Source organism: Acipenser ruthenus, chromosome 22 (genome assembly GCF_902713425.1).
Source record: "Acipenser ruthenus chromosome 22, fAciRut3.2 maternal haplotype, whole genome shotgun sequence".
Taxonomy (NCBI): domain Eukaryota; kingdom Metazoa; phylum Chordata; class Actinopteri; order Acipenseriformes; family Acipenseridae; genus Acipenser; species Acipenser ruthenus.
The window spans coordinates 7277995-7305713 of record NC_081210.1 but is presented as its reverse complement, the minus strand read 5'-3'; the positions used below and the strand labels follow the sequence as shown (position 1 = coordinate 7305713).

Sequence of the window (27719 nt, the reverse complement as noted above, 5' to 3'; positions counted from 1 at the left end):
AATGCTAGCTATGTTACTAAAAGGCACTGCAAATACAAGTGAAAGAAGTACAAATTGCTCCATTCCGAATTTTCAAAGTTCTAAGTCGCCTACTCAACCACTTGAAAAAGTTTCCAGATTAATAATTATCGTCACGATCAAATAGATTGACCTAGAGGAAACTGCATTTTGACAAGTTTGCCTTGAGGACTTAAAACAGACCTAATTCTAACACACATCACCTTAACTTGGAAAAGGATTAAGGACCAGGTCAATTGTTAATAATTAATGTTTTTATTACATATTAATGTAATACAAAAGGTAGTAACTGATGGAAATAGGAAAAAAAAAAAAAAAAAACGAGAAACGTCCTACAATAATAATCCTTCTCAATTCCTTTATTTTAGAACTATAATATACTACAGCAAAGAGCTGAACTTCTGCTTTTGTGAACAGCTTAAACCACAGGAGCTTCTGAGTAATTAAACCTTCATTTGAAACAGTTTATTAACATGGGAGTGGGGTGCGGAGGAACTGAACTGCAAGCTCTTAATTTGAGTGCTCAGCAGGTGTGCATCTATTCATTTGCCTAGAAGAGATATTTTTAGTATGGCAGGACTAACCACAAACCTTTTTTTCTCATTACAGGCTGAACCAAACTGCTCTTTAACAGCATGCCTGAGCAGCTTTACCCGGGGATAAGCAAATTCAGTCAAGGTACCTGGTTGTAAGATGCAAGCCTTTGAACGTATTAGGAGGGTTTGAGTTATGCGAGTCCTGAGAACACCCATTCAACCACAGCAGTTACTTTCAAGTCAATCAAAATCGGGATGAAAAGCAGGTGGGCTAGGTTGCAAAGTGGATTCAGTCGCAAGCGAAATAAGTTATCAGGAGACAGCAATTCACATCACAGAAATAGCACGCTATTCAACACAATTTAAATGGCAGTGGTGTTTGTACAGCTCAGGAGGGTAGTGGGACCGCTTAGTGTGTGCTGCTGGGCTCATTACCAGTAACCCTTCCATCTATAGTGAGTCACACACTTTGCCAGTAGCACGCTTGCACAAAACTGTTACGAAAAATACAGTCAAATCCTTCTTTCTGCATGTAAAATGTACAGTGAAAGCTTCCAGTGATGGTATGCTCTGCTACGGTACTGCAGTACTGTTTATTGCACTACAAGAATGCAACCAAATTGTTAAAAACAATATTTGGAAATATCTGGAATGGGATTTAAACATTTGCCAGAATGAACAGATGGCGTTTGGTTTCCTGGTGTTAAGACATCCTTCATTTAAGGCCACATGTACAGTAATCTGCAAAGTTAATGGTTGCAAAACCCAGTGGAAGCAGCACCCCACTGTAAAACGAGACGCTGCATTTCAAAAGGAATATTACGATTAGTAAGAAGTGTCAGCTTCGATACTGGCTCTAATTTACTGAACTAGTGGCATGTCCGCCATTTAGGGTGTCATGCATTGGATAAAACAAGAAAATGACTGGTCATACAAAGGTTTATTTTGCATAGTCCTTGATCATTGCGGGGTCTTACATGGAAGTAGTTTTAATCATCTTCTGTATTTATCCTGCGTTCCCCACCATTGTACTGTATGTTCTGTATCTGCAAGATGGATCCCTGACTGCTCATCTAACTAGTTGTTCTATTGACTTACTGTACTTGGCATCCTTTTCTATTAAACTGGGAAACCATACTTCAGACAAAGTCTAAATTCCCAAGGACCTGCTGGGTCCCTAAAAGTTTAAAACTACATGCCTACAAAACAAAAGGAAACATTTTTTCCTTGTGTGATGTTTTTTAAATGTGCGATGTAATTCGCAAGCAAAAACTCTCCTTGATCCAATTCAAGCCTGGATTACAAAGCTGTCTCTTTTTCATTTATTCCCCAGGCTGCAGATATTTCCTTCTTTACTTCACTTCCCTACAGTTTATCCATTTCTTTCGCTAATCTCCTGGTTTCAAAGTCGGGAGCAACCATTCAGCTTTTTTTTTAGTTAAAACTGACAATTAAATTTATACCAGCATACTAAATGAATCAGGCACCTCTTCCCTGCATGAACAGCAGAGTTCCAGTGACTGTGATTTCATTCTCACAATCAACTTAATGTCTACTGACAACCAAAAAAACTGAACCTCCAGCAAAGTGTGGTTCTGATACGCCTCAAAATGAGAACAGCAAAAACACAAAATAATTCCTAGTGGTGCTGTGATGAAATTAATATTCAGATATAGGAGATGCTGAATTACACTTACGTTGCAGATTTTCAGGTAATCAGAATTGTATTGAATATACATTTACTGTACAGGAAGAAATTTGTTTGGATTGCTGAAAGCGAAGCTTTATTTAATGGAATCACAGCTGTCATTATGAAGTAGTTTGGTAATTTCTTAAAAATTAGATATTTTAGATTGCTGAAATGTTATTTAAACCAACTGTTTGTGCAATTTTGTCTTTCATTTATTTTTTTATTTTTTACATTTTACATAAACAGCCAGTATATTGCATTTAGTTCCTCTGCAATTTAGACCATTTGCATCCCCCCAACTGTTCTTAAGTTATAGTACCTTAACTTAAAATCCAAAGTAGTGGTGAAATGACACAGTAAGGCATAAGAATCAGGCCCTCCAATTGGGTAAGACATCCGATTCAGAGCAGGAAACACACTGCATTAATTTTGTTGCATTTATATTTTATAGACCAGTTGGGTGATGTGGCAGGTTGCTGAAAAGCAATCCCTTTGTTGTCAGAACTGTTAATACACTCTCCTCTTCCTAAACGAGAAAAGCACCATTGTGACACAAAACAGTAGGCTGTTCCTTCATCTGAGACCAGTAAGCAGGGATTCCCAGAAGAAAACGGGATACACACCTCTTATTATACCAAGTGACTCAGATCAATTGCTTGCATTTATTTCTGTGGGATTCTATTTCGAGGGACAACCGCTTTAGAGAGTTTCAAATTTTGACAACAGCAATTTTCTAATCCAACACGACAGGATTAATGTGACTGTTCAAAGCTGTGTCACTGGAACATTCTCTGAGAGCAAACGCATCTCTTCCCTGTGTATTGAGAGAAGGCACTACAGTCTTTCCATGCACAGAGCTGTCATTGTTAGTCTACTGCTGAGCTGCTGGCAATGTGAAGTAACAGTGGGCGTTTGAATACAAAGTACCTCGGGATTTAATTCATCACAAATATTTACTTTAAATAACAGAATAGCGTACATCACTTATACGGTTTTGGGGGTGGTGGGGGGGATATCAATTATTATTTCCAATGGCTCACTGCAGAGCTCAGGTCGAGCTTAACATGACAATGAGCCACAGGAGCAATAGACTTAATACTGGTGTATTCTTAAATGTCTACTCCATTTCCAGGTCTCAGTGGAATTTAATGCCCTCCAGATGTCATCACCCACAATTCCCTGCAGCAGCTCCTCAAAGCCAGTACCCAGCCTCGTCTGTACCGAGGTTTTCCGTTTTTAAAGTTTCCATTCTTTTTGCAAACTGGTGCATATATAACTCCAAGAAAGAAAGCAAGAAGGAAAGAAAGCGGGAGGCCAGAACAGCATAAACTTTACATACAATAAAAAGCAAGAATATATGAAGGCAGTGTTAACGGGAACAAGTATCCCATTTAACAAGCAAACTACTAATGAGCTTGGCACCATGATGAAAGTGAGGTGCAACATGCAAGAGGTCTAATCATAAATCCTGAACATTATAATGAACGCTGGCAGAAACAAACCAAAAGGCACCTTCTCTTATATTCTGCTACATGCCCTGCAGGCAATTTATTTTGCATTTCATTTAGGAAAGCTGCCATTAATGATCTTGTCCTAAATTACCTAAGCAACTTTAAAAGATAGATGCAACATCTTCTTGGTCCTGCGGCATGAATGTAGGCTTCATTATTACACAATACGGGGGAGGTCAAAGGAGTCAACAGGACCAAATCCCTACATGACTTTTTAATTAACCCACTTCTATAATAGATTCTGAATAATTCCCTTTGAAAACAATGAGGAGAACAATGCCGCCCTAAAGTTGACTCCAGTTTTATGTATTATGGCATTTGCCATTGTCTTTACATTTAACAAATAGACAGTAAGGAGAAACCAATGTATGTGCCCTAGGCTATGACTTAGTTATGATTTAATCATGTCCTCTGCCAGGTCCCTTATTCGAGTCAGCCCCCCACACTGGGTATACAATATATTTAGAGACACTTTAGATTGAATTATTAGATTAAGGCATTGCTAAATACATACGTAAATAAATCTGTCAAGATATGTACACATAGCACAGTGATTCAGGCAGAACTTCACACATATGGACTTGTAATGATGCACACATGAGCTGTACATATTTCATGTTTAACATTTTGCTAAATTTACAGTCACTGAAAATGCCACAGTCTAAGATGATATTTCACAGTGTAATCCGTGCCCAGTGAATAAACATGACACCTGCTGCCACAAGCATCCATGACTCAAGAGAATCACAGACTAGACTATAGAAGCCCACAAAGTAACAGAATTAAACTGCTGGCTCATTTATTTAAGAGGCTTGAAGCGATAATCTGTTGCTGAGAAAAGGCCAATGCGTTCAATAAGGCGGCGATCAATTTTTTACACGCCGATGAATCATCATTAAGTTAATACATCACGCTGATATTTAGAGGGAAACACATTAATCATGAATATAAGTTCAAATATGTGCGATTAACTCCAGGCTTTAAAACCAAGTGTTTGCAAATCAGTGTTTGTTTCCTAAATAGAAATTGTGTTCAGCTAAGTTTGTGGCCATTTCTTGCATATTTATGTTTTGCAGGGATAGAAATAAGACTTCCATTGTATAGCAGTTTGATCCATTCCTGGTTTTACTGTGAGTTTAATATCTGAGCTTGTTACATCACACTGCGGCTAATCAAGTTTGTATTAAAACCTGGAATCGGTGAAACTACTATGCAATAAGAGTCTTATTTCCACCCCTGGAAATACATATGAGAACTCTGATGATAAATTGTACAATATGTAAAAATAACAAGCAAAAATATATATATACAGGAAAGCACATCCCCCACCAAGCACTGAATGGCTTCTACGGGTGACTATTACAATAGATTTTCCATTGATCTAAACCATAGTGTCTTGACTCTAAAACATTTAAATGAGCACAGTTAGAGAGCGGGGGCTTTACCTACACAAACTGTAGAATTATGCAGATGACCCTGTCCTTCAAAGGCATCCAGTCAAAGCAGATGCACAGTGAAGTGTGATGCAAATCTCCAATAAATCTTGCGATGGAAGGTCATTCCTGGGAGTCTGCATTGGTCCACGGGTTACCGCTGTTGTTTTCATTATGAGTTGGAGCAAGCACAAAAGCTCCCTGTTTTGGCACATAACTGGACAGGGTGAGCCAAGTTTTTGAGGACTTGAATAAGGGTGTGTCAGAAGCGAACCTTGGTTTTGTGGGACTGCCACCAGGTTAATCACCTGCCCTTCATGTAGTGGTGTGCCCTTCAAGTTAGTATGAATGCAGAAATGTGCCAAACTGTAATATTCTGGGAAAAGCCAAGAGGGTACTGTCCTGTTTAATTCTGAGAACTTTTAATCTCTCTTGTACAGCTTTATTTTTTTCCCACTGAAAATGTCACTGCGGTATGTGAAAAAAAGAATGACTTTTCATTATCTGAGAGTCATGTTTCCTGACTGGAGCCTCCCTTCCCAGTAGACCCCGATTCTATTAGCTGTAATAGATTACACATTATCACCTCCTCTGGGCTCCCTGGGACAGCCGCATTATAGAATCTGCAAGATAGTTTGGTGTTGGCAGCCTTTAACTAAAGAAAAGAGAAAAACAACCACAGTGCAGGCACATAGTCAGACGCACAGTCAGGAGGGGATCAGAAGTAGCAGAACTTTCTGTTGCAATGCCCCCAAATGGATAAGAAGTTCGATATGAAAGCGTTTTTTTTTTTTTATTGATTTTAGGATCATATACCTCTGTGGCAATATCAATGGGTCTTTCCTTTCTTGGGTAAAACCGTTGTCTAGTTGCCTACTTGACTATACATTTTACCATAGATTTTAGATTGATTGTTTTTAAGCAATTAATTCCCCTTCTTTAGTGTCATCCAAAATCTTTGAAACTTCATGTCAGTGCACACGTTATCATTTGCTTTTATTTTCGATAGGCAAACGATACCTTAAGAATTACAGTACTTTCTTAGTTCATGGATATTTCTCCCTGGTGTTAATGCAAGTTCAGTTCTCCTTTTTTTGTCTTCATGGCCAGCTGCACAATGCTTGCAAAACAAAACAGCTTTCTTAACATGTTATTGTTAAATCTTCAGATCTATCAAAATTAGAAAATTGGCCAAGGAAGAGCCAGGTTTTTTCAAGCAGTGAGCCGTCACTTTCTTCCATAGATGTCACCCATTGGAGAGGTAGTGAACTCATTAAAAGTACATTGACTGTAATCAAGCTCAGACTGTTGACAGCAGCTCTAGCAGTAGCGGACACACATGGTAGGTCAGACAAGACAGGTAATGAGTGAGAACAGTCTGGATGGGGATAAGATAGGAGGGGCAATGTTACACACAAGCCATATCATCATGTCTGGGAAAACCACACTGAAAACAAAGTCAACACTTGATGGGATGCAGTAACTTAAAAGATGCATTTAACACAAAGTATATCTATATATACGCCAGGATTTAACAACATTTAAAAGCACACACAATTAAGGTGGTCATACTTAACTTAATTACATGATTGTAATCTATGTACAGCTAGGGACAAAAGTGTTGCATCACCTTATAGAATTAACTAATTTTGCTTCACAAAGTCGAATGAAACCTGCTGACTTATGTTAAAATATTGAATTTTCCATAACGAAAAACTGACAACAATTGAAAAATGTGACATTTCGAAATCTAACCTGAAATACTGTACTACTATTATGTCTTCCGGTAGACTTTTGCGATATCATTTCTTTGATTACATGTTGTTAAATAAAATATCTACATTTTGTTCATGTAGTTCTCTTTTTTAAAATGAACGTCTCAATCCTAAAATTCTAGGTGATGCACATTCTTTGGCCATAGCTGTTGGTTATGATGAAGTAGCAAACACTACATTCTAATTATGGTGTTACTGTTCTTATAAACTTATCAAAAAAATAAAAATTGTGTGCAATTGCTCAATGCCGACACCCCATTTAATGCCAAAACCCATCAGCTCTCTTAATGGCAAGCTGCTGTGCCCCAGCATTATTCACCTCGGTACCCAGCTCCCAAAGGAACTACCCAAACAGAGACTCTGGATGTTTTAACCTTGAAAAGTGATTTGAGATCTTAATGGGACATTCTACCAGGACAATTTGATAAAAAGACAGAGGGGCATGAGCATTCAATCGTTTGTATATCTTAAGGTTACAAGGTCCTGTCTGAAGACCCACTACACACATCTTCTAGTGATGTCCATTTTACAAACCTGCACCAACTGATATATAATTTTTTTTTTTAAAAAGACAAAGAGGAATTAGACAGCATGCAGGGTCACAGAGATAACAATGGACTTAAAGTTCAATTTACTTACATCGGAGTCTGGTCCCTTATCTGCACCGGGGCAAGAGAAAGTGACAAATTCATGGCAGCGTTTGTGCACCACAAAGCAGCAGACTGCAAGAAGAACAGAGAAGAGGCATCGATAAATCAACAGCAGTAAATCAGGATTTGTTTTTACCGGCCCAGCATGATATCATTCATTTATATTCTAGACATTTTTTCAGCATCATCTTTCAAAAACAGAGCAGTACAACAGTCTAAAACATTTTCATGAAAAAAAATGACTCATCAGTCCTTAAATATGGCTCTGCTATCTTTATAACGTCTTTATAAAAAGTACCAACTAAACAAATTACGATAAGTGTAAGCAATTATTTATCTCATGGTTTATTTTGTTATTCAGAACTTTTTAAAACATGCAATAAGGATAGCATTAGTACCATAATTAAAATGTAATCCTAGGGCTATTGCTAATTGAACCCAAATGCACATTGCTGCAAATTCACACTGTTTATTACATGAATGTATATTTTGTTTGGTTTACATTTTTGATTTAATAAACTTCCCTTCAGTTTCTCGAGGCACACAGCTCCGACTGCGAGATTGGAAATATAATGAATGGAAATGTATTTTACTGGCAAAAGTGATTATACCCATGCAGCCTTAAACTGTGATTAACCCAAATATCTTAAAAGCTACACTGCGAAAATATGTCTTTTTATTTTTAGCTAAAATACAGGAGGCAAATGCATGCAAGTTTGATTATGTCCAATTGGAAACACTCAAAAAATAATATACATACCGGTAATAATAATAATAATAATAATAATAATAATAATAATAATAATAATAATAATAATATATAGATAATTTGAATTATAAACCTTTCTAATTTCCTCATCATTTAAATAACAGCTTGAAATCCAAACAATTATTTGTTTTATTTGTTTTGTGTGTTCATTTCCAGTTCTTACTGTTTTTTTTTTCTTTCCCATCTCTTGATCAATCCCTCCTACTGTAACTCCAATCTATCTCTATCAATACAATCCTATAGACCTACTTTATTAATGACCAGGTTCTGAGACCGCTTCTTCATCTGTGCCTGCAATCCATTTTCATTAAGCAAAAATAAAAAAAAAATCAATTCACAAAGTCAGGTATTTACTTCCAACGCATTTTGCATTTTGTGGGAAAAGTTCATTCAGTCATAAGCTGTTGGGCTAATTTTTCTTTATTTCCAGAAAAGTAAATCCTTTCAAAAGTAGCGTGACAGCTATTTTCTCCCCCAGTCAATGTGGGTTGAACATATATAACCACGTAATAACTTGGTAATAAGTGGGTAGCTACCAACATCTCTTGCCCTGAAATGGTGGTTGGTGTAATTACATTGAAATTGCCTGTGCCATCAGGTGACAAGGTGGTGTTCACAAGGCCATTTCTAAGTAATTACACAGTAAGGCAGGATAATGTAATTACATGGCTAGTCAGGCCCTGTTCGACCAATGGAGTATTTTAAGCATGGAGTCACTTGCATGGACATAATGCATGGACAAAAGTTCAAACAGTAACACTATAATATTTTTTTTAAATACATACTGTCCTCTGCAGTTTTGGTTTCTATTAACTAAAAACAGGGAAAAAATATTTTTCTTATCTTAGATCTAATCCCTGGAATAACATGTCTGACTGCACAACAGAGAGGTTCACAAGAACAGCCTGGGCTATTTATATACACTGCACTTTTCAAATAAAAGCAAGTGGATACAGACACTGACTGGCACCGTGTGCTGTTCAGGTAAAGCAAGTACAGTGATTGAATTGGATTGACCTTTTCATCAAATAAAATGTAGATGAACAGTATGCTTGCAAATACAGTCGTATCTTAAAACAACAGATTCAGATATCTTTAAAACTTTAAATTCAATCCGCCTCCAGTTTAACTCCTTTGCAGCTGGACTTGTCAATCGCAAACGACACGTTCACTTCTGAAGTACTGTAAGTAATAGCACCATTAACATTGAGGCTGTGCTGTAGGGCAGGAGGCTTTGCAGAGTAATACATTTACAATGGGCTGGCCAATAGTGGGAGTTGGGAGCAACCTGGAAACTGGGGAGTTGTCCTGTCTTGGAAGTTCCTGTGATTTTGGCCACCGAAGAATGTCTCTTTCTTTTTCCATTACATTACACATGTATGCAGGACTAATGCTGTGCATTCCAGTGGTGGTTTTCAGCAAACATTCCAGGAACACACAGAAACCGTCTTGATGGATTCGTTGCTGAATAGTTGCACACAACTCTCGCAGTCTTGTGGATCATATGGTAAGTCAAGTGACCCCATACATTTGCAGAAATTGCAGACACGGGGTTGTCTAATTTTATCAGTGTGTTTTGAAGATGATTGAAAGTTAAAGAGTTAACATCTACAATTGAAGCAATGCAGAAGCAAACAATCTAGATTAAAAAGACTGTCCTGATGCAGATTTTGTCCTGCATTCCAAGAACGCAGCTGGGGGTCCTTTGCATGGCCAGTATGAAACTAGCTTTGTTCCAAAGTTCAACCTCTGCCATGGTTTCACATTACAGTCTCTCAGCACTCCCGTTGGGAGGCTCCATTTCAAAGTTCATTATTTATGAAATCATTAAATATACATGCAGTTAACACCTAGCAGCCTTTGGTGGTACCCTGCCGCGCACACCAGGAACGTCATGACAGGGAAGATGAACGGAAGTTAATTGTACAGTCTCTTCAATTCAATTAAAAAGTCCATTCCTAACATACTGAAAATAAATACCCTTCTATCTGTCATCTCTCTTTCTCCCCTATTAATTATTGTTGGTTTTCTTAGGACAAATGCAACCGTCGCCAGGACCACAAATCCTGTCAGTGTGGATGTTGAGGTACCAACCTGCCAGCGAGTTAATTCCACATTGTATTGCTTGTACCTACTTTCATGAACAAAACTACTACAGTGTGGCCTGACCAATACAAAGAAGGACTGGGCTCTGGCTTTCTAAGACTCAGGGTGTATTTTAATGAGCAAAACCGAGGTGGATCTAATACGAATACAAACTCAACTTCTACTCAAACTCTTTAAAGCCTCACGGCAGTGCCCCCAGCTACTGCATGCTGTTCAGGATTAAATCTTACTGGTACCAGATCATTTATCACAGATGGGTTCGGTCAATCTGTTTCACAGGGTGAGATATGGCACTGCAAGTGAAGACTGCAGCTGTTCTGAAATACCCTTGAAATCATCTTGTCATATCGAGTGTTTTTATTTTATATTATGGGCAAATGTGTACTCTATGCATTAAAGCTTTGTAACACTTAGCCACTTTCAATGGGAAATAAAATATAACCACTGCACCAAAGCCAAGCCTACTGTACTACACTAATGCCTACTCACTCAACTACTACTACTGTGTCTGCTAATGTCTACTCACTCACTGCTGTTTCTACTATGCCACTCCCTACCAGTCACTATAGCTTTAAGATGACAATGTATAAAGCATGTGTATCTATTAGAATACTAAAATGGACCTAAGACAAAGTGTTAAAGATGAAATGTCTCTATGGTATTTAGTGTAAAATGATCAATGGCAGTGCTGTGTATCATGGGTGAACAAAGGGTACTTGCATCTCAGATATACAGGCGCATGATCAATTGCAACCTTCAATAGGGACTTAAACCAACAGCCTGAAAGTTCAACAGACCACTGGATGTAAAGGCAACCAATTCACGTACTGTACCAGTTTAAAATCGGCCTGCTACCTATGCTTAGGTACAATCATACTTTTATGAATATTGGAATAAATATAGTACTACCTAGTACTTGGGGTTCACAGAAAATATAGATTTGATTTCTGAACACCTGCATTAAATTAAGCATTCAGTTGTACTATCTGACAAGGAAAAATATTGCACTATAAAATGCAATGACAAATCTAGACAATTCTATGCAAATATCTATTTAATCAAGGGTCATTTTAAAAGGAAGATCAATAATAGCAATATTATTAAGATTGTTTTTTCGGGTAAGAAAAAGCCAGGCTATTTATAGTTTAAAAACTGCTAATTAAAATGATCCACGAGTGGGAATGTTACCTTTTTTTTTGGTGCTTCATGCATGGTTAATTCACGGAAAGTTACATATTTTGCTTCACTATATGTGCATTATAGAGAGGGAGTTATTTGATTTTGTATTTTACGTGTCCTGTGGTGCCCCCAACCCCCTCCCCCGCTTATAACACTTATTATATATATATATATATATACACACACACACACAACTTATTTTTCAGAGTTGGTGCTTCAACATTATTATTTTTCTTGACAAATCCATGCATGACGGTTTAAAATTACTTTACTTCACACATGTGAGGCAATTTTAAATATATATACACATACCGATCTTGACACCAGTTTCTCCAAAAGTAGTCTCATGAAGTTTGACAATGACGTGTTTAAGACTACATGTGTACAATACAAATGTGCATTGAACAGACTACGGAGAAATACCAAATACGTCATAAATAACCTTACACTGTACTTCCTGCTGTATAAACATCCCCGTTTCACATGCATATCCCTGATAACATTTGTTTAAAATGTTTTGATGGCAAAAACAGGCAATTCGTTTTACTGCTGTGATTTTAATTATTGCTGGTCTCCCAAAGGCAGTAGCTCCAACTGATCGTGCCATACTGTAAACACAGAATGAACATTGGTTGGTACATATACCCTGTACAGTATTGACAGAAGGAAAGATGAGAAAATACTCCCTATAGTATATATTATTAAACAAAGAAGACTCTTTATCTTGTCACCTAGGGCAACCACTGGACAAAGATAGCGTATTGCAATAACCCCAACCAAGTCAACGATAACATGATCGCCTAAATCCGCTAGGGAAGTATCAGGGTTGCTTTCTTCATATTTCATTTGATTGTTCTTAAGAGATCTTCTCCTATTTGAGACACCCACACAAATGCTTAAAATACTCCTAATTGTAGAAAGTGAATCAATACAACATGATTGCTTTCAAATAATTCCTGTTATTGTTTTAAAAAGAAAAACGACCCTTCCTGTGCCCAGCTGTAACAGCGCAGTAACTTATGGATTTTAGGACCACACTTTTTAGAATCCAATAAATGAACCATAAAAAAAATGCATACAGTATGTTAACTCTTTAATGGCTGGCACACACTATACCCTTGCTACTGAACCTTTATATTATATTTAGGTTTGGTTTATTTACAATAAAACCCCACTTTCTTTGTGGTGTTCTGCCATAAAAGAATATAATTTTTTTTTTTAATGGTTAAATGCATGCTTAAATTGGTTTAAAATCACTGGTCTTAGTGTATATTGCATCATGCTATAGAATTAACTAATTTTGCTTCATAAAGTCTAATGAAGCCTGCTGAATAATGTTGTGTTAACATATTGAATTACATATCGCATTGTAGTTTTCCACATACTTAAGAAAAACTGAAAAAAATGTGACATTTCAAAATCTAACATGAAATACTTAACTACTATTATGGCTTCTGGTACACTTTTGCAATATAATTTTGTAGTTTCTTTGATTACATGATGTTAAAATCGATCTGAAATTATGTTTATATAGTTTTTGTTAATTGTGTCTCAATCCTAAAATTCTAGTTGATGCAAACTTTTGGTCATAGCTGTGTAATGATAGATAGATAGATAGATAGATAGATAGATAGATAGATAGATAGCAGCTTTTTCCATCCGGCTGAAGAAGGATTTGTAGTCCGAAACCTCCTCATATAATTGATTTTTTTTAAATCAATTATTCACATTTTTGTGTATCTACATTACCTTATGGCAGTTTTCCTTTATATTAAAAAAAAAAAACACACACACACACACACATATATATATATATATATATATATATATATATATATATATATATATATATATATATATATATATATATATATATATATATATATATATATATAAAAAGAAAAGCAGATTATCCAACAGTGCTGTACAGCATGTGCTGGAGTACAGTTACAGGTTGTGTCTAAAAATAGGCCTACAACGTCACCTCAGACAAACAGTAACTAATAGGTGTACTATACAATTTCATTATTTGCCTTGCTTTCCACCAATGTCCCGAACTACCCAAACACATTCTGCACAGCAAAATTGTACCCGAATTATAATCTGCATAGCAACAGAAAAAAAAAAAAGTAGTTTAAGGTCCTCCCTAGATTAAATTATATATATATATATATATATATATATATATATATATATATATATATATATATATATATATATATATATATATATATATATATTTTAACAAATGGATTTGTGAGAATTAAAAAAAAAAAAGGTTTGCACTGAAGAATGATTTATGTCATGTGGGAAGAAAGACAATTGACGCCACTCTCAGAGTAGAAATTTCTTAAGGTTAATTGCAAACTGTGTTTCCTTTCATTTGGTAATGAATTGAAATCCTTGAATCTACAGTAGAAGAACTCATTTTTGAAACCATCTTTTTAGTTTAGTTATTTTTCTATTGTGAATCAAAGAGCAAAACAGATACGCAATGTTCACGCAGTGCACTCGCAACTTATTTTATAAACACCTGCATTCATTAAGCCTTGATCACTGTGGAGTCTTATTGTTCTGCTTGTATACTTCAGTTCTGCAGGAAAAATAACCTCAGAGACCTTCTGTACTTTCCTTGAATGATGAACAAAGCTAACCGATTGTAAGTCGCCCTGGATAAGGGCGTCTGCTAAGAAATAAATAATAATAATAATAATAATAATAATAATAATAATAATAATAATAATAATAATAACACAAGACTTCTGCCCAAAAAAAATTAGCTTTGCAGTCTCTTAATCGTACTACATTGATACTCTGGAAATGGATACAAGAGATCAGCTGTAGAACATAAACATCTTTTTATAGCCACTGCTAGAGATGCTAACCCAATAAAAAAACTTCAGACTGAAAAAAAAAAAAATCCGAAAGGCTTTTACAGCACTGGCTGCCGGTCTGTCCGCAGTGTTATTCTCCCAAGGACAAGAGTCTGAAGAGCTCCAGAACTCCTTCAACCTTCACAAACCTTTCAAGGTGAGCTACTAATGGCAAACCCTCCTTATTTTAGGACACCTAATCTCCCAGGTCTTGGGAGTGAAGCTTCCCGTTTAGAAACTGCAAATATAATATTGACATTGGAGACTGATTGGGAAAGAGAGAGAGAGAGAGAGAGAAAGAGAGAGAGAGAGCAAGAGAGAGAGAGAGAGAGAGAGAGAGAGAGAGAGAGAGAGAGAGAGAGAGAGAGAGAGAGAGAGAGAGAGAGAGAGAGAGAGAGAGAGAGAGAGAGAGATTAAGTAGGCTTTGGCATGAGCAATCAATGAGCTGTCTGGAACTACAAAATAAGAAAAAAAAAAAATAATCAACTGAGTAATCAATTCTTCTTCATTCCTTCCTGATTCCTTTCTGAGACATGAAAATAAGGATATAAAATCATATGAAAAGGTTCTTCGTCTTTGGAGTTGCGAACGAGCTGTTGCAGTATAGAGAGTATAAGAGAAAAAAAAGAAATAAATACCCTTTCCTGTTTATTATCTCTTGACAATCATTCATTCTGTGTTTAGTGCCATTGACAGCATGCTGTGAGGAGGGGAAGAAAAACAAACAGTCTACTCTGGTCTCCTGCACTCAGTTTGCTAGATGCTGCATGGCTCAGATGTTGCAGCTCTTCAGCAATGTTAGTTTATTATTGAACAGGGAAGATTAGTTCTGAGATTGTAGATCCTAACAAAGTTTCTGTACACTGTGTTGCATGTGCCCCGTGCGCTGCCATTACTGGTAGTGTCACGTGAGCTGTTCAGTGTGTTGACATGTAAATAAATCCTGTTCGCCTGCGGGGCGTATCAACTTCAACCTCCGTCTCGATCTCCTGCTTGTCACTCAGCAGCAAATGCATATACCCACATGGCACATGGCTACTCTGTCACTAGCATTAATACCCTGTATCTTTCTAAACAAGGGATTTAGGGGAGCTCCCTAATAAAAACTGAATCTCAAAACAATAATTGTGTGAATATAGTAATTGTTACAGTTGTGTATAAAGGTATTTAAAACAGGATTTAGACAAGTGCCCTGGTGCTGACATGCAATTCATCAGTCGACCACAAGCATTTCCATTACAAGATTGCTTGCTCTCTTACTGCATGCCAATATTCCAAGAAGGCTCTGTACACTTAATCTATTAACTGGTCACCTACTGCAGTAAACTTACATGGTGCAGAATAAATTGCTTGGTATTTACTCTGACCTCGATTCAAGGCAATTACATATGAAAGGATGATCAATATTAGTTTTCATAGCTTCCAAGTACTTTTCTCTCAGAAAAAAATAAAATAAATAAACAACACAAAATACTGCACTAAAACCAACACTAGAGCATTTTCTTCCATCTGCTTATGGAAGGTGTTTCACGAGTCTTGCAGCTGACTGACAACCAAAAGAGATTTTATTAAAATCATTTAAACTCCACTTTGTAAGTCCGATATAGGGTTGGAAAGAAGACTCCCAAATGCATAGCAGTTTGATCCATTCCTGGTTTTACTGCGAGTTTAACAAGACACACCTGAGCTTGTTACCTACTGTGGCTAACCAAGCTCATAGTAAAACCTGGAATGTGTGAAACTGCTATGTATTATTTTCATCCCTGCATTATATGATCTTGGTGGACCTTAATACAGGAATGAAGTGGATCCTGAATTCCTTTACGCATAAATAACATCTGTTGCCATAGACCTGAGGGAACACTTCTGGTCTAATGGCTATCAATCACGCACCACCTCAGACTTATACAGCCACTGAAGGTTTATTAGAAAAGCAATAACGAGGCATGCTTGTTTATGTCAGGGTCTTACTAGACTATAGCGTTGCATTCAACCTTGCTCCTCCCTTCCAGCAAAGCCATATATAACATTTACAGCAGTGGTGTAATGATGCACATAATGATATACAGGTTAAGATACAATGACTCTTTATATCATGTGTGATATAAACTCCAGTTAGACACTGGGTGAATGTACTAAAGTCTACTGAATACGTACTGAATTTATTTATCATTCAAGAACCATTTGGTGGATTACTGTATGTAGCGTTTCTGGTCTTGTCTCACGACACACCTCCATTACCATTCATTGATACATTGGTTCAACCTCTATAGTAGTGTTTTTTCTAAATTTGCATAGAGCTGTAGGGAAGGTGGCTTATGTTTTCACTTGCCAAAATGTTACTGTAAAGTAGGAATGAATTGGCTTTCATTGTAATAGGTATACAAGTCTAGTTAAATAATTAAATTCTTGACTATTGAATATTTCACCATTGTTAATTTTCCTTAATATGGCGCAAGCAGGTAATTAAGTTTACACAACAGTCAGAGATGGAGTCTCGAGACCTGGTCTTGGTCTCAAGATGACATTTTGAGATCTTGGTCTTGACCTCGATCTCGGCACATCTGGTCTTGGCAATACCCTCGATTATCTTACATCCTCATTTTCACCCAAATTAAAAAGTATCTTAATTTCTTTTCAAAATTCACACGCACTCATAGACATAAACAGTTCCTAATGACAAAAAATAAGGTTTAATTACAAAAAAATGCAAAATACACTCTAGTAGCATTTAATGTCCTTTCAACATAGACCACACACTTACCATAGGTAAAACCATAGCAACGAGCCACTGATTGGCTAGAGAGATGAGAGATTAGAAGAAGTGTCGATCCCGTACTAGCAAAAGAGAATGTGTGCATGACGTTTCCTTTTCTGTTTGCTTATTTTTCAGTAATATTTTGCTAGGAAATTACCATTAAAAATTGCAGCAAATCTAAGATTGCAGTTCAGTTTCGGTTTCTGCAATATATTTGCATTCTCAATTTTGAAACTGATGAGAAAAATAACAAATGGACGACAAAGTGTAAGCATTGCCACACAAAGGTGTCAGAAGTGTGGTGAACTTCTTCCTTTTTGGTAAAGGAGTGTCCTCAGACAGACAATTCTATTTTAGGTCAGTAATCAGTGATATAGAAGCAACAGGCACTCGTGAAAATGTCAGACCACTTTGGCATCTTAATAAACAACTTCTGATTCTGAATAGTGTCATTTATTTATCCATTTGCAGCTATGTGTTTTTCTATTACTATTTTAAATGAATTGCATGTGTGACATTTTAAAATCATTAGTTAAATTAGACAAATCACTCATTTTTTACTATGTTTTGACAATTGTCTACGATTTTCGGATACAGTGGTTTGATTTCATAGGCACAACAAATCAAAACTGCAGAAGCAATGGGGTGTTCTAATAATTTATTTATATATATATATATATATATATATATATATATATATATATATATATATATGATTAATACATTCCAGTTTTGAGCAATGAAACGTTTAAAGCAGCAATTCTAATAGTTCATTTCAAGCAGAATGCATACTGTAATCTGGTTATACCAGTGTCTTCTGCTAATCCACTGTGGAAAATGTATCAAGTAAACACAATTATTCAGCCTATGCATAATTTTATATCATGCTTATAATAATAATAATAATAATAATAATAATAATAATAATAATAATAATAATAATAATATTTTTAAAAGTGAACGCATTCTATTGCTTTATTATTTCTAAAAGTCTGATATGAAAGTAATTTTAGAAGCACCATCCTATGTGTGTACATGAAAACATGAGAATAGAATGATTGAAGCCTATGAGCCATTGAATATTACTTTCTATGTAGTTTGCCTATATACTGGTCTCAGTCTCAACATATCCGGTCTCGGTCTTGGTCTTGGTCTCAACATTTTGGTCTTGACTACGTCACCGACAAGAGTACATCTTTACTTGGATCCGATTTCAATATTTCCATGGGGTATTGTAGTGCTGCTTTTTAAATAACGTTTTTAAAAAATGTCAAGCAGTCAAGAGTCCAAGATTAGGAAAACTGCACAGATACGAGCAGGTTTCCATTCATCTTTCAAATACTCAGGAAGCGGGGCAAAAAGACGCACCCACAAACACACACTTCAACGACATGGCCTTCACACTCAATTAGATCATTTCAGGTAGTTTGTGGTTATTTCTCTTTCAGCTTACAATGATTCGACAACCAGTCAGGGTCATTTCTGACAAGACACAATGCATTGTAAGCAAACTCTCCCATACCCATCAAATGCGAGTGTGTGCAGAGCCTTGTCCCGCACATGACAGGTCGCCCGAACAACACTGCATGATGCCACTGCCATTCCTATTCCAGCCACGTCTCAGACTGTACATTGCCGCAGCTGCCAGCATACAGAGAGAGAGGATCACAGCATCGCATCATTAGCATTATTCACCATGTCAGCTTCCCTGATATATGCACACCCATTAGCCAGTTTGAATACAGCACCCCAGCTCCAGTTAATATCAAGCACTCGGCAGCTCTTGCTCGTATTACATGAATACCATTTTCATTTTACCAGTACGGTAAATAAACAGTATAATTAGGGTTGTCTGTGTCTGCTAAACTGATGAATCGCCAGGGGGTAATAACTTGTAAAATCTTGAGAACAAAACTAATAAGTTTTTTTTCTTCCCAACAATTGTTTGCAACACTGGCTCATGACCTGAAATATGTCCTCATCTCCCTCCAGGCCAGGCTGCCGATGTGATCGACAATCATTTCGGGGTGCTGCTGAAAATCAATACCCTATTGCATGTTAAAAACTAACAAGAAGGTTTAATGGGGTATAGTGGACACCTGTATTTCAGTATAATACAAGTGAGGGTCCAGAAATGTATTAGAATTCATCATTCAGGGACACTGTTGTATTACAAGTAGCTGTAATATCAGAAGTCAAATTCAAGACTGAAAAAATAACCTAATTTGAATTCCAATATTCAAATTCAAACATAAACCAATGATCATTATATTTCTAAACAATTAAAGAACATGTAATTATACTAGATAAACACCCTCTTCTAAAGCCCCCCCCCCCCCCCCCACCAAAGAAAATAATATTACACTTAGTGACCATAAGCCTTGTCATAGCACTCACCCACTCATTTTTAACAATGAGTGGATCCAGTATACTGCATTCAGCAATGCAATCTTGAACCCATGGTTCTGCCAGCAGACACCACAGTGAGTTAAGCAGCCCTTTCTATTGCCTATAAATATAGCTCAGTATCATACAACCTTTAAGTGGATAAATTATAATTCAATCTAAAACAGGGTTTTACTACAAATCTGCCTGAGGCATTCTTCAATAGCATTGTGCTGTTTGTAATTGATTTACTGCAAACAATTTTGAAATACCAAATTACATCGGGCAGCAGTGCGGAGTAGTGGTTAGGGCTCTGGACTCTTGACCGGGGGGTCGTGGGTTCAATCCCAGTGGGGGACACTGCTGCTGTACCCTTGAGCAAGGTACTTTATCTAGATTGCTCCAGTAAAAACCCAACTGTATACATGGGTAATTGTATGTAAAAATAATGTGATATCTTGTAATAATTGTAAGTCGCCCTGGATAAGGGCATCTGCTAATAAATAAATAAATAAATAAATAATAATAATTTCAACTGGATAACGTTTTAATGCGTTCAATACATCTGAATTTCGCACAATCAAACATACGAAAATCATTCTTCATAACAGATTTCAGAAATCTACTGCTTGCTCTCGAGCAGACGTGCCAGTTGACACAAACATAAGCAAACCATTTTAAGACTAGACTGTACTATAACATACACAGTGCAGTGCTACTGTGGGCACTGGGAGGAGGAGGAGGGAAAGGCCACTTAAAAGTTACCGATCCAAACTCTCAATGGGGTGTAAGGCCAACATGAGTACTGGCCAGATAAATCTCCAATGCATGTAAACTGTTCTCTAAAGATGTGACTCCTCAATGATTAATGTCTCCAATTCATTCAGGGAAGCCTGCAGCAAATTCTGCAATCCACAAAGCCCATAGAGTCATAAGGGGGGCAGTGTGTTAGCCTGTGAAATATATTGCAGATGTTTCCTATAATGCGTCCCTGCAGAATCAGGAGTTTTCACACAGAAAAAAGACAGGAAAACAGACAAAGACAGACACGGAACATTATAATTGGTACTCTATGGTATGAAGTCTAAACAAAACATGAAATGGTTACAGGAGATAACACAAGGAGCAGGAGACTTGAAAGACCAAGAATGAATCCAGAGTTTAGAAACCTCAGCCTACAGTACCAGCTTAGATCAAATGACCAGAGGTTTCCTGGGGAGTTCCTTCAGCTTCCTACCCTAAGAAAGTACTTGAAACTAAACAATTATCTGCAAGTATCCTTCCCATACTGATCAAAAAGAAAACTCAATTTAAAAAAGGCACGTTCACTGCTTCTGAAACTGAACACTGCTACAATTCAGCGATAACACTCACCTCTTACCGTTTATTGTTGAAGAAAGTGTTTTCACTCTTTTAATAACCATCCTTAAAGGACACATTCCTAGATATGTGAAGGCAAGCGCTAACTGAAGGATGCCAACATTAGTGAAGACTACATAATGTAATTTTATTGTAAAACGCAACTGGAAAAATGGGTTATAGATTTCACTTTTAGTTTATTAAAATTTTTATATCATGACATGAGCATATTCACTTTCAACTCCTATTGCAAAGCAGTTTCACCCATTCAAGGTTTTATTAAGAGCTTAATGAGCCACAGTGTATAGGTAACAAGCTCAGGGGTGTCTTGTTAAACTCATAGTAAAACCAGAAATGGCTCAAACTGCTATACAATGGAAGTCTTATTTCCATCCCTGCAGAACATTAATATTTTTTTATTTATTTATTTCTTAGCAGACGCCCTTATCCAGGGCGACTTACAATTGTTACAAGATATCACATTATTTCACATTATACAGATATCACATTATTTTTAAATATAATTACCCATTTATACAGTTTGGGTTTTTTACTGGAGCAATTTAGGTAAAGTACCTTGCTCAAGGGTACAACAGCAGTGTCCCCCACTGGGGATTGAACCCACAACCCTCCGGTCAAGAGTCCAGAGCCCTAACCACTACTCCACACTGCTGCCCAATATGCAAGAAATGGCCAAAAACTGAACTTAGCTATGCTAGGGGAGATATTTCCATCACTGAATTTTGTACAAAAATATGTCATAGGAAGGGCAGCAAAGTCCTGGGATTGAATATGCAGGGTCTTCTTCGTCTTGCCCTACTCCTCCGAACGTGTTCCTGCCTGTCCTCAACAGGAAGTGTACCACAGCAGCCATCCTGAAGCCAATGGCAGGTCTCTGCAGGTGTGTGCTGTTATACAGCTCTTAGTTACTCGCTTCTACAATGGTTCTTCTACTTAAAAAGGACTTGGCATCGATCAAGAAAGTAACAGTTGTATTAATGCACTGAAAAAGGTAAAGATGGGGCTAAACGAAGAGGCGGCCAGATGGTTTATTTGCTTGCTGGTTCAGAACCGCCATCCCACGTCGTTTATCACTTGTAACAGCTCTACTCTGGGGCTGAAACACTGGGCGATCATTAACTGTGTAAAACCTGGGAATCCACTCCAAGAACTCGAGGTCTACAGCCCAAGACCTGGCACCCTGCTCACAACACTGTCTCAGAAAACAGGTAAAGAGATGCTGATGGATCCTAGTTAAAGCAGACTGTGTGCTGTTGAACATAAATGTGGCTCTTGGCGCTGAATCCTACTGGTCTCGTATGGTAGTGTATAATGATTTCCATGATGACTAAGGAAATTGCTTTTTTAAAATCTGCCGTTATGATTCAGACCCAGACAAGTCAGACTTGTCAACACATCAATGCAAACATGTTTTTCTAACACTCGGCAGAACCAGACCATGAAATAGAGTACTACTTGGTATACTGTACTTTAAAGTATAGGATTATCAGAATTTCCCTGTGTATAGTGTGAATTACAATCCAGCCTTGGCTTACTGTTGTATACTACAGAAAATACTGTAGTACAATACTGCAAATGATGTAGATAACACACAGCAATTCTAATATTGCATGTAACAATCCCAAAATGACTATGCTAAATCTATGCTATAGGTGGCAAGGAAGGTAATCTCTCTGGTTTGCCCAATTAAGCCTCATTTACAAGGGAGTCCTGGCATATAGTTCACATAAAAAAAAAAAAAAAAAAACAGAAAAGTTAAGCTGCAACAATTTTACAAAATAAAAATAAAATACATTGCGATTATTAAGCAGATTTATTTTATTGCATTTTACCTGATGCAGCCATACAGTACCTATCTGAAGTGACATTGAAAGCTTGTGCTTTCAGAAAAGTCAACAATGCCTACGGCCAATCAAAACCGAGCCTTTGTGAAAATGCAAAGGAGATGTGGGAGGCAGCTGGCGTCATTGTTGGTCTGATCGGAAGTGCCAGCAATTGCCATTCTCTGACCTGCTTCAATCACACCACACAATTAGCAACAGGCACTGCCATGCCAGCTTACTAGTAAGAGCGTCACATGGCAAACACAATTCACACTGACAAAAGTGTGCTGGGATAGCCCGCTTTATACCTGTTTAATATTAAATGATGAATTGTGAAAATAAAACAAACTGAATTGATATATTTACTGTATAAAAATAGAGGAAGTAAACCTAGTGTATGCAGAGGTGTTCAACATATGCAAGGCTCCAACAACATTACCAAGTATTAAGAAGCAAATTCACTACATTAAATCAAAGTAATACTTTAGAAAATGGGTGCAGTTCAGAACCTGTTCCACAGTGGTCTGAGCCAGTATTATTATGAGCTTCAATAGACAAATGCTATCTAAGCTTGCTACTTATAAACTGTGGCACTCTCTAAACTCACTTCAAAACCTGGAATGGCTCTTATTGGTATGGAATGCATCCTGTTCCAGGGTTGTTTAGTATTGTTTTTGACCTTCCAAGAACAGAATAAAATATACTGAGCTTTTGCATATGAAAAATAATCCAGTTTTTGGGGCATATACTGGACAATTAATAAATACAGTTTGTGAGGAAGCCAGGACACCTCCAAGGGGGGTTTCTGTACCTTCATTAAGACATACAGGACTCCATTATAATCAGGGTATGGACCTGTGCCCCCACTATACCCCCATTGCCAGGGATATACATTCACAGTAGGGAGTAAACTACATGTGGCACAAAGATGAGCAGTTGATCAGAACAATACTGTTAACTGGCTTACTGGTGTGAGTTTTGTCGATTAACCAACAATAATACAAAAATTAGTCAGTACTTTATTAAAACATAAAAATCAGCATGCAATACGAAAAATGCATTAATGCGCTTAATTACCAATTTCAGAGACAACAGAGTATACAGTCTTCATTCCTCTGTTCTAACAAGCCTTTATACCTAACCTGTGGTAACATCATTCTTCAACAATTCTTTCTTTTTTTAACTGTTTTCCTGTATAGTTTGTATCCTTCTAATAAATATACTCACAATTCATTTTGACACACACTGCTAATAATTAATATTTCTACAAGAGATCAATGCAATGAAAGTGCTGTATATATGGCTGTGTGTTTCCTATTAAAGAGTTTGTCCACATAATTACAACAGGATAAAGTGCATACAGAAAATAAAAAAACAGCCATTTATTTAAGTATAGAGAGACATTCAGTATTAGTTTAAAAACATAGCATTCATTTTCCACCTATCTTATAAATTAGATCATCTTACAAGTTTATCTTAATCTGTGTCACCTGCTAAATGCATGGGAATTTTATTTTATAGTTTCATTTTGTATAGTTTCATTTATACAGATTTAGCTGTCCTCTGTGTCTTGGAATCCTGCATTAGGAACAGTACTCTTTCCATTCATATCTACATTGTTGCTTTGTAGAAAAGGAGTGTCAATCAAACAGGTTTGCAGGAAATGCCAAATCCCTTAAAATAATAAAACAGAAACCACAACTGCTTCCTCTAAACTGTCTACAGCGGTGCCAGACAGGTTTAACATCTTATTCCAAAAGACAGTACCAACGAATGTTGTGCTGGGGCATTGGGGAGATGTTCAGAGGCAGGGAACCACCAACACCACTTCATATACACCACTGCAGGCCTCCTGTCTAGCTATTTGCCTGAACTGACTTGGCTTCTGGAGATCTGGGATCAGACCGCAAGGGACACCCAAATTCATCTTCTGCTTGTATTGCTAGTGCTTAGAGAACAATCACATTGGCAGCCTTTGTATTCAGTAGTTACTTAATTATTCTACTTGACAGCCTAGATGCACTTCACTTCTGTTCTGGATTTCGAACCTTCACCACCAACCAAATTCAAATGAAGCTCCGCAATGGGTGCCAATTCAAAGTATGGATATTCGTATTGTATCTTGCACAATAAATTTGTAACTGTTGTACAACAGTGATGCATGAATTCTGGAAAAAGTATATATGACTGAACAGAACACATATGCTATACACATATTTATAACAGATTTTTGACCAATGCAAATTCCATTTGGCTGACATAGTTCGCAATATCATTCTTACTGCCCCTGATTATAAAAGGTACATTTGCCCATGTGTCCCTGTCCCACCCAGAAAATTAAGTGATGCTGAATGTCAGTGGGCCTCTACATGCTACAGTATATACTGTAAGCAAATAAAACAGACCTTTCCAAAACAGAATGAGAGAGACAGACAAACAGACAGACAGAGAGAGGCTTCAATGACAAACCGCTGATTCAAAACTCAGCTGTGGAGTGGAGTGATTTTCACAGGGGTGTTACATGAAATCATGCACACAAAAAAAGAAAAAATGTACGCAGGCTGGAACATTTTAATGACAAGGGTTACTAATGGATATGCTGATACTTCATGCATTTATTATTTTCACAGCGCTGTGCCGTAATAACTGCTTCCTCTCATTGGCCGCCCCCCCTCTCCCATACCCAATAAACGAGATTAACATGAAGATAAAAAAATAACAAGATTTACGTACAGCACAGCACCAACTTGCCACTCAAAACTCAGGAGTGCTCAAGCACTTCATTTACATTCAATGACGAGCATCATTTTATCTTATTATTCAGCCTGAAACAAAAGCTGCCGAAATTGCCTACCCCCCTCCTGATGGTCCTCATCTCCCTTTTCCAGCTCTTTCCGTTCAGTAAAGAGCCCAGCTCTCATCCTGCCACCTCCACAGCGCCATGACCCCCGGCTCTGCTGCTGTCAATCTCCGCCCACACACCAGAGAGGAACTCTTCACTGGGCTCGGCAATCTGAACTGCACCCCCAAAGCAGTGCGCCCTGCCTACGCAAAACCACCGGTTGAGAGACCAATAAAATACTCTACGAGGTTTGCTCAGTCATTTATATTTTCCACACAACTGGCCATGTCACAAATATGAAAGTCTATACAGTAAATATTTTTCATCGATTATTTAAACTGTAAACTCACCGATAACGTTATAAAAAAAAACACATGAATCCTTCCGATTATATATATATCTTTTTTTTTTTTTTTAACTGATGTATTTTCGGTATTATTATAAAATTAGTAAAAGGACTGATCAAAAATATTGTCATAAATCACATACTTTAAATTAAAAAGGCCTGATGATGTACTTGACATTATTCATGACTTTATCCGTTAATAAATCTAAAGGTTTTAGCCACTTAATGAAGGTCTTAGTGCAAGTGTTTGCACAGCAGGTTTCTAATGTCTCCCAAAACGGAAACCTCAGAGACTTTCACTGCCTGATGTCTCATTGGTCGACTCCATTAGCTCGCTATTTAATCGCACCACAAACATTTGGAGTACACAGCCGGGCTGCGAACAGTAATGAGGTATTATCCTATAGTGTTCAGTGGGCATTTTTAAATAATATTATTATTATTATTATTATTATTATTATTATTATTATTATTATTATTATTATTATTATTATTATTATTATTATTATTATTATTATTATTATTAATAATAATAATAATAATAATAATAATAATAATAATAATAATAATAATAATAATAATAAAATAATAATAATAATAATAATAGCAGGATTATTGATTCTCCATATGATCTACCTTTAATAAACATATCCCCGATACTCCCTGTTCCCAGCAGCAGTTTTGCTCTTGATATATTTCAGTGTTAGAGTGGTTTTATGGGATTTATATCCGCAACTGTTTTGACCATTAACATACACCACATGGTTGAAGTCCTTAAACTGGGACAGTACGGAAATATTGTGAATACCTTCCAACTTCCAAGCTACGGGGAAGCCCTTGTGTTTTTATTTTCACTTTGGCAATGTTTGATCAAATATCTTATTGAAAGCAAATGCAGAGATGCAGGGTGATAATCATGTGGAATCTTTTTCAAAAACTTTTTTTGTGAATACATGATCTTTATTGTCTTTGTAATTTCATTTCTACACAAGTACAGTTATTACATTACACAGTAGCAATCCAATAATATCAAATTCCAAGATTATATTTTATTGCTGATTACTGCTGCAAATGTAGTCCCTTTTCTGCCTAAGAAACTGCATTTTCTCTCTTTGATTTCCACTTTCCATCTCTATCTCTATCGCTATGCTATCCTCCAATCTGCAAACCAGGCCCTTCTTGTATGAAAACATTACATTTCTCAATATTTCTATTTATAAATGGTTACTTCATAGAATCTATTTTTATCGACATTTAATACGACATGGTATTTCTTCTGTATATTTTTTGTCAGGAGACTCTTTCTCGTTATTATTATTATTATTATTATTATTTATTTCTTAGCAGACGCCCTTATCCAGGGCGACTTACAATTGTTACATGATATCACATTATTTTTACATACAATTACCCATTTATGCAGTTGGGTTTTTACTGGAGCAATCTAGGTAAAGTACCTTGCTCAAGGGTACAGCAGCAGTGTCCCCCCCCACCTGGGATTGAACCCACGACCCTCCGGTCAAGAGTCCAGAGCTCTAACCGCTACTCCACACTGCTGCCCGTTATCGTTGATTGATACTGAAAAACTGCATAGACAAGGCAGGAAATATCATCATGCAATTAACACGTTTTTACCAGGTTCCTT

The 27719-nt window shown here is 36.9% G+C and overlaps 1 protein-coding gene across 2 annotated transcripts in view; it reads right to left on the bottom strand.

Annotated features, from left to right (window-relative positions):
• LOC117431125 (protein kinase C beta type) overlaps nucleotides 1–27719 on the bottom strand; it is a 117146-nt gene that overhangs the window by 65160 nt on the left and 24267 nt on the right. For both annotated transcript variants that reach the window (XM_034051765.3, XM_034051766.3), the window contains exon 3: nucleotides 7603–7685. In XM_034051765.3, coding sequence (XP_033907656.3) covers nucleotides 7603–7685 — 83 coding nt within the window. The remainder of the gene's footprint in view (nucleotides 1–7602; nucleotides 7686–27719) is intronic.